The 14082-nt window shown below is 37.9% G+C and overlaps 4 protein-coding genes and 2 non-coding genes across 6 annotated transcripts; 1 reads left to right on the top strand and 5 right to left on the bottom strand.

Moving 5' to 3' along the window:
• The first annotated feature begins 517 nt into the window (after positions 1-517).
• Positions 518-3414, top strand: LOC18009312 (2-dehydro-3-deoxyphosphooctonate aldolase 1). Its single transcript, XM_006389820.2, has 14 exons — positions 518-550; positions 653-722; positions 809-906; positions 1092-1188; positions 1474-1539; positions 1621-1680; positions 1793-1867; positions 1958-2042; positions 2277-2335; positions 2446-2490; positions 2576-2674; positions 2794-2841; positions 2949-2996; positions 3111-3414. Exons 2-14 carry the CDS (start codon positions 687-689, stop codon positions 3165-3167), a joined length of 873 nt encoding a protein of 290 aa, XP_006389882.1. The 5' UTR covers positions 518-550; positions 653-686; the 3' UTR covers positions 3168-3414.
• A 92-nt stretch (positions 3415-3506) lies between these two features.
• Positions 3507-4871, bottom strand: LOC18008030. Its single transcript, XM_006389821.2, has 2 exons — positions 4372-4871; positions 3507-4227 (listed from the first exon to the last, which is right to left on the bottom strand). Exons 1-2 carry the CDS (start codon positions 4698-4700, stop codon positions 3744-3746), a joined length of 813 nt encoding a protein of 270 aa, XP_006389883.1. The 5' UTR covers positions 4701-4871; the 3' UTR covers positions 3507-3743.
• A 1022-nt stretch (positions 4872-5893) lies between these two features.
• On the bottom strand, positions 5894-5979 carry LOC112087198. Its single transcript, XR_002899962.1, has one exon. It is a non-coding gene; the product is annotated as a small nucleolar RNA snoR116 (small nucleolar RNA).
• Positions 5980-6041: 62 nt separating this feature from the next.
• Positions 6042-6124, bottom strand: LOC112087201. Its single transcript, XR_002899964.1, has one exon. It is a non-coding gene; the product is annotated as a small nucleolar RNA snoR117 (small nucleolar RNA).
• Positions 6125-6520: 396 nt separating this feature from the next.
• Positions 6521-9002, bottom strand: LOC18007843 (metal tolerance protein 9). The gene is made up of 6 exons (XM_006389818.2): positions 8749-9002; positions 8004-8116; positions 7680-7925; positions 7505-7585; positions 7207-7437; positions 6521-7098 (listed from the first exon to the last, which is right to left on the bottom strand). The coding sequence occupies exons 1-6, from the start codon at positions 8936-8938 to the stop codon at positions 6754-6756; spliced, it is 1206 nt and encodes a 401-aa protein (XP_006389880.1). The 5' UTR covers positions 8939-9002; the 3' UTR covers positions 6521-6753.
• Positions 9003-10571: 1569 nt separating this feature from the next.
• Positions 10572-13963, bottom strand: LOC18008039 (glyceraldehyde-3-phosphate dehydrogenase GAPCP1, chloroplastic). Its single transcript, XM_006389817.2, has 14 exons — positions 13694-13963; positions 13211-13299; positions 13057-13121; positions 12937-12975; positions 12719-12819; positions 12396-12508; positions 12206-12305; positions 11936-12082; positions 11768-11828; positions 11571-11668; positions 11353-11495; positions 11163-11246; positions 10987-11076; positions 10572-10894 (listed from the first exon to the last, which is right to left on the bottom strand). The coding sequence occupies exons 1-14, from the start codon at positions 13787-13789 to the stop codon at positions 10840-10842; spliced, it is 1281 nt and encodes a 426-aa protein (XP_006389879.1). The 5' UTR covers positions 13790-13963; the 3' UTR covers positions 10572-10839.
• Between the last annotated feature and the right edge of the window lie 119 nt (positions 13964-14082).

Raw genomic sequence — 14082 nt, 5'->3', positions numbered from 1 at the left:
TTTAATAAATGATTAAAAAGATAAAAGTTATTAAAAAAATAATAGTAAAAAGAAAGGTATCCACATAAAAATGTCATCTATGGTTATTTTTTTAAATAATAAAAAAAGATGGAATCAATAAAATATATATAACCAAACAAATTAAAATGATAAAATAAAAAATTAACAAGTATTATATTAGTAAGATTTATAAGAATAAAAAGAATATAAAGATCGAAGAAAAAATGAGACTATTTAATACAATTGATGTAAAATAGATTACATATAATGTATCATCAAGAAGAAATTGAAGAAAATATAAATATTTTAGACAAAAATATATTAATAGTAAACATAAAATTCAATAGAAAATATTTAAAATATATAAATTAAAATAAGATCCTGCGCAGGTTTTCTCCTAGTTAATAATAATTTTTCGAAAAATTGTACGTCCTTATCCTGGGTAGGAATTAATCTGCCCGTGTATCCAAACATCTGCCTCGCGCTAAAAGGTGTGGGAGGAGATCTCACTTCCCTTCACTCACTCTGCAACTTCGAGATCAATTTAAAGGTCAGGTTCCTAAACTTTCCATCTCTTGTTTGTTTCGTCGCGAGAAACCTTTAGTTTTTCCTGATTTCTGGATTTTATTTCGGATTTTCTCGGGCATTTCAGCTTTTGTTTTCTGGTTATTGGCTCGACGATAATAATGGCGGCAACATCACCTCTGTACAATCAGCTTAAGGTTTTGAATCTCGCCTTTTTGCTTTCAGATTTTCGAATGTTCGCTTCTTCTGGTATAATTGAGCTTGATATATTAACTGTGTATAGGCTGCTGAACCATTCTTCTTGTTGGCTGGCCCAAATGTGATCGAATCCGAGGAACATATTCTTCGAATGGCAAAGCACATAAAAGACATTGCCACAAAGTATGATCCCTTGTACTTGGCATTAGCATTACCAGTGAAGCTTTTGTTTGCGTTTATGGCATCATTGTCTTCTGTTTTTGCCTGAGAGATCTTTTGTACATCTTGAACAATGTGGTTTTTTTTTCCCCCTTTTTCCTAATTCCTTATGCTACTTTTGTTTGTTTGTTTGTGTGTAAATGGCGTAGAATTGGGTTACCCCTGGTTTTCAAGTCAAGTTTTGATAAAGCTAACAGAACCTCTTCAAAGTCGTTCCGAGGCCCTGGCATGGCTGAGGGTCTGAAGGTAACCTTTAATCACTCATTCTGTGTCCTTGTGGTTATAGATGATTGTGGTGTCAGAATGGATTTGAGCACCTTCACAGAGTTTTGATGTTAGATGGATCTTTATATCTAAACTAATTCTAAGTTCTTCTAGGAAATTTGGATTGAGTTTATGTCAGCAGTTGCATAACATTCCACCTATGATGCTACCATTTATTTGAAACGAGAATTTGCTTTTAGTTTTTTATTTTCTTTGAGAAAGAATACTGATGGTCTCATGACTCACATTTATGGTTCTCCAACGCAGATTCTTGAGAAAGTGAAAGTAGCATATGACCTACCCATAGTAACCGATGTTCACGAATCGATCCAGGTACAAATGAATGTATGCATGTAAGATAGTTGATATTTAGGAGGGCTTTGGTACCTTCTCATGCGGTATTTATTTTCTTAGTGCGAAGCAGTTGGCAAGGTTGCAGATATAATTCAGATACCAGCATTCTTATGTCGCCAGGCAAGACTCTAAACTGTATTTTCTCAAGGCTCCTGTTTGTAGCTTTAGGACTTCCAATCATTGATTTATATTAGTTCTCTGGTTCATGATAAGGTTTTAACTATAATTCCAGACAGATCTTCTCGTCGCGGCAGCCCAAACCGGAAAAATTATCAATATTAAAAAAGGACAATTCTGTGCTCCTTCTGTGAGTTTTTTCTTCTTATGTATTTCGAATTGGGCATATATATTTTTTTTTGCTGGAATAGTTTTGATGACTCGGTGTATGTATGCTAAGGTCATGGAAAATTCGGCCGAGAAGGTTAAACTGGCTGGAAATCCAAATGTGATGGTTTGTGAAAGAGGAACCATGTTTGGATACAGTAAGTTATCATGTCCTGTTCCGTTATCGAAAGCCAGAAGTAGATTTTAAGATGTTCTTTGTGTCCATGGAATTTAGATCGTAGATAACAAGCAGACATTCTCAACTCTTATGCAAATATTTTGGGACTTACAACAAAATGAATTGGTGAAGTACACATCAAAGGGTGCTGAAACCATTCTTTGGCCTGCCTTGAAATTGTCTGACTGATGCTCTGTTTGGTTTTGATTACCAGATGATTTGATAGTAGATCCACGAAACTTTGAATGGATGAGGGAAGCTAATTGCCCTGTTGTATGTCAAATTTGCTCACCTTTTTTTTTTTTTTAACAATGCGTATTCTGCTGATATCGTATGTTTGCCAATCTACAATTTAACATAACCATTTTGATTCCTGGTGTCAGGTCGCTGATATAACCCATGCACTACAACAACCTGCAGGCAAGAAGGTATATTCCTTTTGAAAATAACTATTTTATCTAGAAGGCAATGATATTCAAATAAGTCGAACACAAACGATACATCGTTATGCAGTTGGAGGGTGGTGGTGTTGCTAGTGGAGGCCTTCGTGAGTTAATACCATGCATTGCAAGAACAGCTGTAGCAGTTGGCGTTGATGGAATATTCATGGAGGTTAGGAGAATTTGCTAAAATCCACTACGACACCATATCATTTAGACATTATTTTTCAAGTTCATTAGATTATTGGTGATATACTCTTGGATAATTTATTTGAATTTGATTATGATCAGGTTCATGATGATCCTCTAAGTGCTCCAGTTGATGGTCCAACTCAATGGGTGAGTTTTCTCCTTGCTTATGCCATGAATTCATTCTCAGTTCAACGACAAAAGTACCCTCTCGTTAAATGATATGAATATTTCTTGTGTTTTTTCCATTGTCAAAGCCTTTGCGTCATCTAGAAGAACTCCTAGAGGAGCTCATCGCGATCGCTGTAAGTCTTTTCAGTCCATGGATTATTGCGTGATGGTTGCCTTTGTTGTTTCAAGAACTGCCTCACTATACACCATTAACAATTGCAAGACCTTGATTTTTACATTTTTTGCAGAGGGTCACAAAAGGGAAGCAGCGTTTCCAGATCGATCTCACACCGTACCGCGAATAGGAACAAAAGTGTAGTAATCCCGAGGTGAGTGACCCAAATGGGCATTATATGATATGACTCTTCTCATCATTTTTAGAATCCCCACACAAAAAAGTTTATAATCTTGGAGACTATGTGAACTTTGACAAGACAACCGTGATAATGAATCATCTGCCATCAACGTTCTTGTATTTACGGAGTTGGCTTTTGAATAACTTACAGACTTGGCTTGTCTTGTATTTTTCATTCTATACTTTTTATTTTTATTTTTTAAGTTGTCTTAGTCTGATTATTCTCAATAAGATTAGACCCTATTTTAGTCTCGGGAACTCGGGATACCATTTTTGCAAAATCTTAATGACAAAAACTCGAGTGTGTTATAAGATAATAATTGTCTGTTTACATTATTCGATAGGCAAGTTGTACAAAGCTCATGAGTACACACTACACAGAGTGTGTTGCGTTTGGTTTCCCTACCCTTCATGATTTCTGAAAACCTAAGTCAACCACATCTACATATGCCTGCACATATATATAAGTATATTTATCTTCAATGCAACAGTATAGATATATACACCAGAGTGTGACCCAACGGCTCTATGAACATATGACAAAACGGTCTTGCACAAGGATTTGCTCTTCTTGCTTGTCTAATGTCCTTCGCACAGCTTGATAGAACTCAATCCAAGAAGAAGATGAGTATGAAACCGCAGAGCCAAACATGAAAGTTGGATTGGGACTTGCAGTGACCAAATCCAAAACAGAAGTGGCAGGCTTGAGCTGGTGAGGGAAGTTGAAAGCCAAGTTATCGACTTTATGCTCGTAGATTTTGCCATTGCGGTCGAGTTTATAACGAGATGTGCCCTGAAACTCCCCTTTGGCCTCCCATGGAACTCTAGGTACACCTTTAAGATTCCACCTGACGAGAATCATGTTCTCTGATGGTTGCCAGACCCTGAAGATCTCAAGTGATATATCTCTGAACAGTATCTTCCCATGAAATCTGAGTGCCCAGAAAATCAGCTTGTAGTTCTCAATCCCAGAGAACGTGTTCACTGGATCCACCAATGTTATATCATCCCTGAAACAAACAGCAAAGAATCTCAGATGATATGAAATAGACAATCATGACTGCAGAATCTTATAAACACTCGTATGCTATATTATAATTCATCGAAGTTTTTTTTTTTCACTTCGACCACCGAAAGGATAATTGATTATTAACCTGTAAATGTCGTAATTGAGATCTTTGGTGAAGAGCAAAGGCAAATCTTCACGGAGCGTGCGTACAGCTAAACCAAGATTGATGTAGAATTCATCTTTGTCATGCTGGTGCTTATCTTGCGCACTGGGTCTGGTCTTAACCTGCGCACCTCGAACAGGAGGAGCGTGGACGGGAAGAGAAAGCAGAGAGAGACTATCTTCTTCAAATTCGTAGCAATTGGAGGAAGACGATGATAACGATAGAGATTGGTTGTAAATGGGTTTATCTTTGAGGGATTTTCCAGTTTGAAGAAGGAAAGAAGGGGAGAGATTAGGTAGAAGAAACGCCATAGCTAGCTGCTGGATTTTAAAAGCTTCTTCTCTTTTTCTGTTTACTTTTCCAAAGGCGAAGAATCAGAGAGGAGATGTGAGAGGGAGACAGTTAGGAGAAGAAGAGCAAAGAGATGCACGAAGCTTTGTTGGACGATAAACAGCTGTTCGTTTTTTGAGTGGTAATCAAACCTCGCCAACATGTTTCTTCTTTTGACTTCTTTCTAATTATCTTTATTAATTTTTCTTCTTCTTTTTTAATTTCCATACGATAAAGAATACGATCTTTCTCCATTTCTCATTTACGAATATGAATGAGGGTCTCACAAAGTTCTATTACGAACGAAATACAAATTTAAAATTTTTAATACTTTTGATTTTCTCTTTTTGTTTTTGCCATAATCACACGAAATTAAAATATGTATGAAGCATTTTTAAAGGTCATAGGTAATTTTAGTATGTTGCATTCATACGATAAAGAAAAAAAAAAGGCGAACATGATAAGCAATAGCAGATGAACTAATTTTCAAACTGGGCCTTTTAACGACTACAAAACGGTAATAAATACAAAGGAAGCCCACACTACAGAAGAAAGAGCAAATAATTATTTAAAATGTTAGAACAATGTTAGTTAGAGCATTGATTAACTTATTCGTCCAATATTTCACTTATTCAATACGGATGACATTGTCTAATATGGATTGATGTTGAATTCTCAATTAGTTAAAGTAGATTACGTGAAGTCTTGACGGTCAAGCAGTAAGAGAAGAGAGGACCTAGCTGCGAATGAAATATGCAAGTTGGTGATGGAATATAGGGACATTGATTGTATTGACCAAAATAAATTTGAGGCCATTAGAGAAATCTTTGTTCCAAGTAATTATCGGCAACGTACAGCGCTTTATCCACTATTGAAAAGTGAATCAGAGACTCTAAATTGTTGCCTTTACGAACATACTAGATCAAAACCATGAGAGCAATATAAAACACAAATTATTAGGTAAATTGGAACGGAATCATGTATGGCCTTTTGAATGCACAAGAACTATTTTAACTAGAACAAGTACCAGAATATCAGCCATATTCAATCTTGGCAACGTACAGCGCTTAATACACTATTGCTAAGTGTACCAGAGACTCTAATTTATTGCCCTGTTCTTTCAAGAATCGACTTCAAATATACGACAAAACCAGAGCAGATCTCAAAACAAACTAGGCTCAGATTATAAAAAGAGGTATGCATCAACGAGCTGTGAATCTCTCAAAGTTTGATGGTAATCTTATTTCATCATCAGCGCCTAAAATTCAGAAACACGATATATAAAATCCAAAATTAAGTAAAATCGTAGACAAATCTATCCAAAGCCTCAGAACCTAGAGGAAACAAATCATCAAGGAGAAATAAAAATCTCAGATGGTACGGACAATCTCAAACATCACAGGCCAGGATCTGAAAAAAACTTAAAAACACAAAGAAGAAGAATTGAACCGAAGCAAAACGGAGAAACGTTCTTGTCTGATGTATGCCTCCGTGGAAAAGGTGGCTTAAATAGCGAAGATGCTAGGTTACAATAAACCCTAAAGAGTCTCTAATTATTTCCAAAGCCGAGGTTATTGGGCCATATCTGGGCCTACTATATATAATACATTGATTAGGGCTGTAATAACGGGCCTATAATATGTTCGAATTTACACGTTAATGGGCCTCATCATTGGGCTTGTCAAATACTCTTGAGTATATATAATAGGCCCTAACAATGGACTCTTTGCATTTTCAAGCCACTTAAGTCGGCCCTAATATTGGGCCTAGCAGCTTCTCCATTTATGGTTATATCTTCTGATATAACTTTATGTAGCTTTTATATACTTATCTTTTTCCTGGTAATGAAAAACAAATCGTTTCCGAAAGTCTCACTCATATTACTTACTATACTAGGATTTGAGTTATTCTTTTGTCGAATGCAATTTACGAAAGGCAGAAACAAAAACAAAAACAAAAAAAAATCCAGACAAACCGAGACCACCTGCTCAATTCATCTCCTCTGGATCCATTAATTAGAAGCTATTCTGGTATCTAAACCTTGTACTTGTGTTCAGGACGATGAGTGAACTCAAAGTCAATATGAACGAAAGCTCTCTCGACCTCAGAGAGTTGCTCGAGCTTCTCCTGAAGAGTTTCTCCGATGTTGTGAGCTTCGTGCAGCCTCATATCCTCTGGCAAAACAATGTCCACTTCAACAAAATAGTGTGACCCAAACGTGTAGGCTCTCACTGTGTCGATGTGTTTAATCTTTTCGTGGTGGTTCCATATCAAGAAGGTTAGTTTTGCTAAGAAATCCGGCGGCGCAGAGCGTCCAATCAGCGAATGGACATTCTCTAGAACTGTTTTTGCCCATGTGCTGATTGTGTACAGAGCAATCTGAAACCATTAAGAAGAATAGTTTTCTCAATCAAGCACCTGAATCTCTTGTACATCACTAGTCACAAGAGACGTTTCAAGAATGTTGAAGGTTGATGATTTACTTACTAGAATAGCACCAGATGGATCAATCCACCAGTAGAATTTGACAGCCAAGACAGCTGTTGCTAAACCGACTGAATTGGTGACAACGTCAAAGAGGTGATCCTGTGCATAGGCCCTGACGATTTCGTTCTGAAAACTCCTGCAGTAAAGCATGAGCAGAAACTTGACGACTGTAGCAGAAGCCATTATTCCAATCATCCATTTTTCCTCAGTGCTACTCATGTGAGGACCATTCTGTACAAAGAGAAAGATTAATTTAGATCATATAACTGACGATGCCACTGCTACAAGTATGTTGTACCTTGGAAACAAGAAGCCTGGTTGACTCGAGAAGCACTTGTAGCCCAAGAGTTGCCATCACAGATGCAAACACAATGATCCCCTGTCAAATTCAGGAACCACGACTTTTACTTGATGAAATGCCATATCTTCTAGACATCTTATCTTAAGGGAATTAGGGGGAACAGAGACTATACCACAGGTTGCATCCGTCGTTTTCCGATTGGATAGTTAAAATGGTTTGGTTTTCTCATGGCATTTGCAGTAAACCATAGAATAAATCCAGACAGGAGATCCAAGAGAGAGTCCAAAGTTGAAGCAATCACAGCCATAGATCTACTCTCCACAGAAGCATAAACCTTTGCTACAAAAAGTACAAGGTTTGCTGCGTTTGAGATGTGAACTGCAAGCCTCTCGCTCTTCGCAAGCTTCTTCATTTCTTCCTGTTGAAAAGTCAAAAAAAAAGTTGCTATGAAAATGGATAAAAATCTCAGTGAGAGAAGAGATTCGAGTAATGGAACCTCAGTTGGAGCTCCAGATACAAAACCAGTTTCGTTAATTGCCTCCATCTCATTAAAACCCTCAAGGAGCTTCTCTTGCTTCTTGTAGTACTCAGAGACTTTACGTTCCTTTTCTGATTTTTGACAACAAAGAAGAGTGAAACCCATGTCAAAGATTATGTACCTATTTACTTATGATTTAAGCATGTATAATGATCTATCCTCTCTAGTGGTTTTATCAGTTTCCCATCAATCTATACACTGCGTAAAACCTCCGAAGGATATGATTCTGCGTCCCCATCATACTTAAATAAAGCAAGATTCTGATTCATCACAGTTGATTAAAACAACTAAGAGAAGGTTCCTAGATCCATATAGAATCTAACATATGGTCCATGTGGAAAAGAGAGAATATTGTATCCATCGAATTTCCCAGTACCAATATCAGATTGCATCAGAAGCTTGAACACTTTGAATCAGCAGAAGACAGGCTAAATTCCTTTTTGAATCAATGCACAGGGTTTTTTACACAGAAAAATTTAGGCAGGACAACTCTAGAATTTTCCATAGTGCTTAGATATTTTGCCTTTCGCAGTTTTCAGCTCCACCACGTATAATTGGAGCAATTGCGGAAAGTTCGTGTAGGGTTAAAAATTCTGAATCAATTTGCCGACGAAAAAAGGAAGGGCTAAAACACGAACAGTAAGCCGATTATGAACATAAACACGAAACGAAGTTTTAGGTGAAGCGTGACGAAGAAACTTACTCGGAGTCCGGAGATAACGGGACAAGCGAGTACGGCCTTTGTGACGGCCAGAGGACAACGGCGAAGAAGAAGGGAGGCGAAATGTGTCGAGGCTGAGACGCCATGAAGACGGCGCCGAGTCATCGTCGTCGTTCGGCAAAAGGTCGACAATGTAGTCCCCTCCACTAACGCTAGGATGCTCCGTCGCCATTGCGTATCTCTCTCTCTCTGCTGATTTTTTTGAGGTAGTTACGACTCTACGAGAGAAACAAATATTGTTGCTTCTTTTGTGGGAATTTTGCAGAAAATGCCACGTCGCGCTTCTCTATATAAATACCACGACTCCGTTTCATTAATAAAACTTTGATTGGCAACCAAAAAAATAAGGTCCCAAAAAATAATAGACACAAAAGTACAAACCAGGGAACGAACAGACTATTACATAAGTACTATATATTTAAAATAAACTATTATATAAATACTATACCAAAATAAAAATGTTTTAAACAAAATCAGAATAAAATATCCAAACGTATAATTGAGGTTGTCGAAAAAGAAGTATCAAGTGATAGATCTGCACCAAGCAATATATTTTGTTTGACGCAGAAATGAAACATATATTTTAAAATTGAGAGAATTTGTTATTATCAAGAAACAGATATTTTATATCGGTAAAGAGCATACGTGGCTGTGTTTTAGAAATGACTCAGACTCAATGGTGGTGCAAAAGTGGTGGAGCTGAAACTGGACCATTTTTCGTTTCTAGTGGCGTATATGAACCAGGAGGCTTGTCCAATTAAAATAACTTGAAATAAACAATAAAGAACAATAATCTCAGTTAGTAGAGCTAGAATTGACAAAGGCAACTCGACTCGATCACGGCTTTGGATTATATTCAGAATTTCAGACTATTTTCTTTTGCGTGCACGTCACTAATAAACAATATAACACTCTATGTTACCCCAAAAAAAAAAAAACAATATAACACTGGACTATTATAAGAAAATCCTGTTTCTAATAAAAAGATTTTCTAGAGAAAGAAGTGGTACCTTCGAAATCTGACGAAGTTGTTGGAGACGGGATTTGTATACACACTAGATTGCCGTTTATATTGTAGGTTTGGTTCACAATAGGGCAGGGAACAGATGCGATGAACAAAAGTTTAGGGTGCATATGGCATAGCCAAAAGTTCAGGGAACAAATGTTATAACAAACCACCTTTTTAAGAGACATTTTGGAATAAAAAAACTTTTGGGTGGATCTGTAAGAAAAACAAAACTATAAGGATTAGATGAAATGTAACAAAATTTCAAGGGCCATATGCAATAAAACAAAATGTAAGGGGGCATATGCAGTAAGATATATTTTCAGGGGCCATGAAAAAATACTGCGAGGAGCAAGTGGAATAAACAAATACTACTACTACTATATTGCAACTTCACTCAAATAAGGAGCAAGCGGAGAGAGAGAACCTTATCCCAATAGTTTCTCCTTTAACCTCAAACTCGCGAATAAATAACTCCTCTGTCGCTTGAAAAAGAAGCGAACACAATGCTCGTAGTCTGCTTCCGCTAATTCTAACTCCTCTTCTTTCTTTAGAAGCAAAGAGGCAAGGCACATAGGAGATAGATGATGAGGTTGTTGATCTCGATTCATAAATCTTCATGCTTCGTCGAATGCCAAACCAAGTAAGCAAAACGATGGAGTAGGCGTTTGGTTATACGGTTAATCTAATTTAGTTTCAGTTTTCTATAGATTTTAATTAGTGTGATCTAATATACCATAAGCACGGGCAAGGCTTAACGATGCATTATAGAAGCTCCCAAACAATTGTTTGCTTATACTGATAAGCTAATTTGGTTAAAGTAAAACAAATCCTATCCCCTTATTGATAGATGAAAGTCGCATGGTTTTTAGTCTTTTAGACCAAATCAATGTTTCCGTAGTTGCTGATACTGAAAGAGAACCAAAAAGAAAGAAGGCTCGTGATTCAAACCAAACCCTCTAAAAGATCTCTACCACCTAATAGAACCAAACCAATCCAAACCGGCTTTGTAGCAGGCTACGCAAAAAAGTAGAAAGTCTCAAGCTTCTGCAAGAACCGGAGCGTCTTTAGCGGCTGGCTGCTACCAAAGCCATGTGCTCTATAAGGTCAAGCACTCGGTTGCTGTAGTAAAATGGGGAGAAGAACCGTAAGTGTTTGAGAACTGGTAGCTATATCTAATGGAGTGGATATGAGATGACAATCAACAACTGTACCTGTAACCCCATTCGTTGTCGTACCAAGAGACAAGTTTCACAAAGGACTTGCTCAATCCAATCCCGGCATTGGCGTCAAAGATACTTGACCTGTTATGACACAACCGAAATCAACCACATTGGTCAACCACAAAGCAAGATTCAGATGGCTTCAAAAAAGAAGAAGACACACCAACCTTGAATCACCGACGAAATCATTGGACACAACGTCTTCATCTGTGTACCCGAGAATGCCTTTTAGAGGTCCTTCTGAGGCAAACCTGTTCGAGGTTTTCATTAAAACATGAGAGGTAACTACAAGTTCTACAATAAACCCATGAAACAATAGTATTATGATGAGGAAAATTTGTTGGTCAAGAAGCATACTTAATGGCTGCTTTAACATCTTCGTACGAGGCACCTTTCTCAAGTCGACAAGTTAAATCCACAACGGAAACATTTGGTGTTGGTACACGGAATGCCATTCCCGTAAGTTTCCCATTCAGCTCTGGCAGAACTTTACCTACAGCCTATTTCAACCATAATATGATTCAAATATGATTCAGGACTACGTGCTTGTAGATAACCATGTGATTTTTGTGTACCTTTGCAGCACCGGTTGAACTAGGAATGATGTTTTGACTAGCTCCACGGCCTCCTCTCCAGTCCTTCATTGATGGCCCGTCAACAGTTTTCTGAGTAGCTGGATATGGAAGACGAAAAGATAACCAACACACATAGGTTAGTGTTATCAGGTTAGTAATATACAGTGATGTACAGCAGGAGAGCAAGAAATATAGACCAGTGGTTGCGTGGACAGTTGTCATCAAGCCTTCAAGAATACCAAATTCCTCATGCACCACCTGCCAATAACAGTTAGGTCCGCCTTTAAAAAGCTCTTAGCAATGAATAATTTATGGATAAAAACAAGCACAAATGAGGAATGAGATCATCATGCAACATTACCAACCTTAGCAAGAGGTGCAAGACAATTGGTCGTACAACTTGCATTGGAGACTATATCCATGTTTGGTTGGTATGTCTTTTCATTTACCCCAACAACAAACATGGGTGCATCAGCTGAAGGGGCAGAAATTATAACTTTCTTTGCACCACCCTGCAAAACAAATGAAATATCAAGCAAAAGCATATGTCATCTTGGAACAAGGTTATTTGATTAAATGTTATCACAAGTTATGAGGTCAACAATGAATGCAAGCATGTTTGTATGAAAATGCACCTTCAAATGGGATGCAGCCTTTGAAAGGGTAGTGAATACCCCCGAAGACTCAACAACATAATCAGCTCCAAGATCAGCCCAAGGGATCTCCGATGGGTCTCTGAGGAAGAATCAAAAAGATGTTAAGTTCTAAACTGAGATAGCATGATCTCTGATCTGCAGAAAACAAAATGCCGCTTTGAAGCGATACCTCTTGCTGACAACATTGACCTTTTTCCCATTGATCTCCAAAGTAGAATCATCAATGACATTGATGCTTCCTTTGAAATTTCCATGAGTAGAATCATACTTCAACATGTAAGCCTGTGAAGCAGGGAAATAGAAGATCCACATCAAGTTTGAATACAGACATTTGTCACTGGAAAAGAAGACTAACATATGATACTTCTTTCAAAGTTTTCTCAAACTATACCGGGTTCAAGCATGCAAGAATGTAACTCAGATTAAGAACAGATCATAAATAGCGTTTCAAGAAATACCCTGCTAAAACAACAAGCTTGAAGACATCCTTACCATGTACTTGGCATCAATGAATGGGTCATTGACTGCTACAACCTCCATATCATCCCTGGAGGTTGCTATGCGGAGGACCAACCTTCCAATCCGACCAAAACCTGTAGCATTCATAGCCAGAAAAAAAGAGCTTCCATAAGAAACGAAAAAGTTGGGGCTTCAAAGAATACTCTTAAGGGAGTAAATGATGATCTGGGACACAGCCAAAAAGCACGTACCGTTGATCCCAACCTTTGTCTTTCCACTGCTACTTGACCCTACTCATTCCAATCAAATCAAATTCGCCAATAAGCATACAGCAACAAACACATCCAGTGAATTAATTTTTATTAACCTACTTTGAACTGCATATGGCACTTCTGTAGCCGTGGCCTTGATGGGTTGCACATTTCTATTGCGTTTCCTGTACATTTGAACATAAAAATAGCAAACCTATGAGAATCGAAAAGTGCATTGTTCGATTTACATGTGAAACAGATGTTTTGGCAGTACTGTAAAGATGAAGATGGCCCAGTAGCAACGGCAGCCCCAGAAAATCTTGATGATTTCAGGTTGCAACTAAATCCAAGACTTGAAGACACCTGAGTATTTGAAAAACAAGCAATAACTACGATTGTTTTTTCATGCAAAGTTCCAGAGATAGTAATTCAAATTGAACAAATAACGCAGCAACTCCAAAAGAGACTGAAAACTAAGATCAGGCCATTTCACAAGTTGGAAATAAATTCGTCGATTCAATGAGACAACATACGAGAACGAAAGAGAAGACAAAAACAGGATTAATGTCACCAGCACAAGTTGAGAAACTCAGAGCAGAGCTAAAGAAAACAGGAATAACATATTCATCGCATCAAACTACTTCTTCGAACTAAGCAAAGGCGCGTAAAGACGAAATCCAAGCAGATCAAAGCACGACCTAAGCAAAAGGCAAAACAAATCGAGAAGAAACTAGTAACCAAAAACGTCGTCTCTGACCTTAGAATGATCACGCGCAGGTGAAGAGAAAAAGTCAGCGCGAGGAGCGGCAACCGTGGAGGCGGCGGCAGATCTGACGAGAGAAGAGAAGGCCATTGAATTGCTGCTGGAGAAACAAAGAGATCTCGTCTCGCTAGTCAAAAACCCTAACCCCCTTCGTTGGCTTCTGGGAGTAGGTGTAGAGCCAAAAATATAAACGTGAAGAATCCAAAATGCAGAGTTTCTCCTTTTTTCCTATTTTAAATTCAAAGAAATGCTTTGGAATTGCACTCTTTCGTCTACTCAACGGAGCTTTTTAGGAATATATAAATGTGCCTACGACTGTGCAGAGACGACACTCTGTTGCTATAAAATTGATGGGTTACGATCTGCTGCGGCCCCAACTATAC

This window comes from Eutrema salsugineum, unplaced genomic scaffold, assembly GCF_000478725.1.
Source record: "Eutrema salsugineum unplaced genomic scaffold, Eutsalg1_0 scaffold_9, whole genome shotgun sequence".
Classification (NCBI taxonomy): domain Eukaryota; kingdom Viridiplantae; phylum Streptophyta; class Magnoliopsida; order Brassicales; family Brassicaceae; genus Eutrema; species Eutrema salsugineum.
The sequence above is the reverse complement of the archived record's forward strand: the minus strand, read 5'-3'. Positions and strand labels throughout refer to the sequence as shown.

What these genes read in the sequence shown, in the direction of transcription:
- LOC18009312 (XM_006389820.2), top strand. Translation starts at nt 687, where the DNA reads ATGGCGGCAACATCACCTCTGTACAATCAGCTTAAG. An exon ending in GGGAAGCTAATTGCCCTGTT is followed by an intron (nt 2,336 to 2,445) that starts GTATGTCAAATT and finishes TCCTGGTGTCAG; the next exon opens with GTCGCTGATATAACCCATGC. An exon ending in TTGATGGAATATTCATGGAG is followed by an intron (nt 2,675 to 2,793) that starts GTTAGGAGAATT and finishes GATTATGATCAG; the next exon opens with GTTCATGATGATCCTCTAAG.
- LOC18008030 (XM_006389821.2), bottom strand. Translation starts at nt 4,700, where the DNA reads ATGGCGTTTCTTCTACCTAATCTCTCCCCTTCTTTCCTTCTTCAAACT. An exon ending in CTCAATTACGACATTTACAG is followed by an intron (nt 4,228 to 4,371) that starts GTTAATAATCAA and finishes TGTTTGTTTCAG; the next exon opens with GGATGATATAACATTGGTGG.
- LOC18007843 (XM_006389818.2), bottom strand. Translation starts at nt 8,938, where the DNA reads ATGGCGACGGAGCATCCTAGCGTTAGTGGAGGGGACTACATTGTCGAC. An exon ending in CCAGGCTTCTTGTTTCCAAG is followed by an intron (nt 7,438 to 7,504) that starts GTACAACATACT and finishes CTCTTTGTACAG; the next exon opens with AATGGTCCTCACATGAGTAG. An exon ending in ATCCATCTGGTGCTATTCTA is followed by an intron (nt 7,099 to 7,206) that starts GTAAGTAAATCA and finishes TAATGGTTTCAG; the next exon opens with ATTGCTCTGTACACAATCAG.
- LOC18008039 (XM_006389817.2), bottom strand. Translation starts at nt 13,789, where the DNA reads ATGGCCTTCTCTTCTCTCGTCAGATCTGCCGCCGCCTCCACGGTTGCC. An exon ending in AGTGCCATATGCAGTTCAAA is followed by an intron (nt 12,976 to 13,056) that starts GTAGGTTAATAA and finishes TGGAATGAGTAG; the next exon opens with GGTCAAGTAGCAGTGGAAAG. An exon ending in GTTCAACCGGTGCTGCAAAG is followed by an intron (nt 11,496 to 11,570) that starts GTACACAAAAAT and finishes TGGTTGAAATAG; the next exon opens with GCTGTAGGTAAAGTTCTGCC.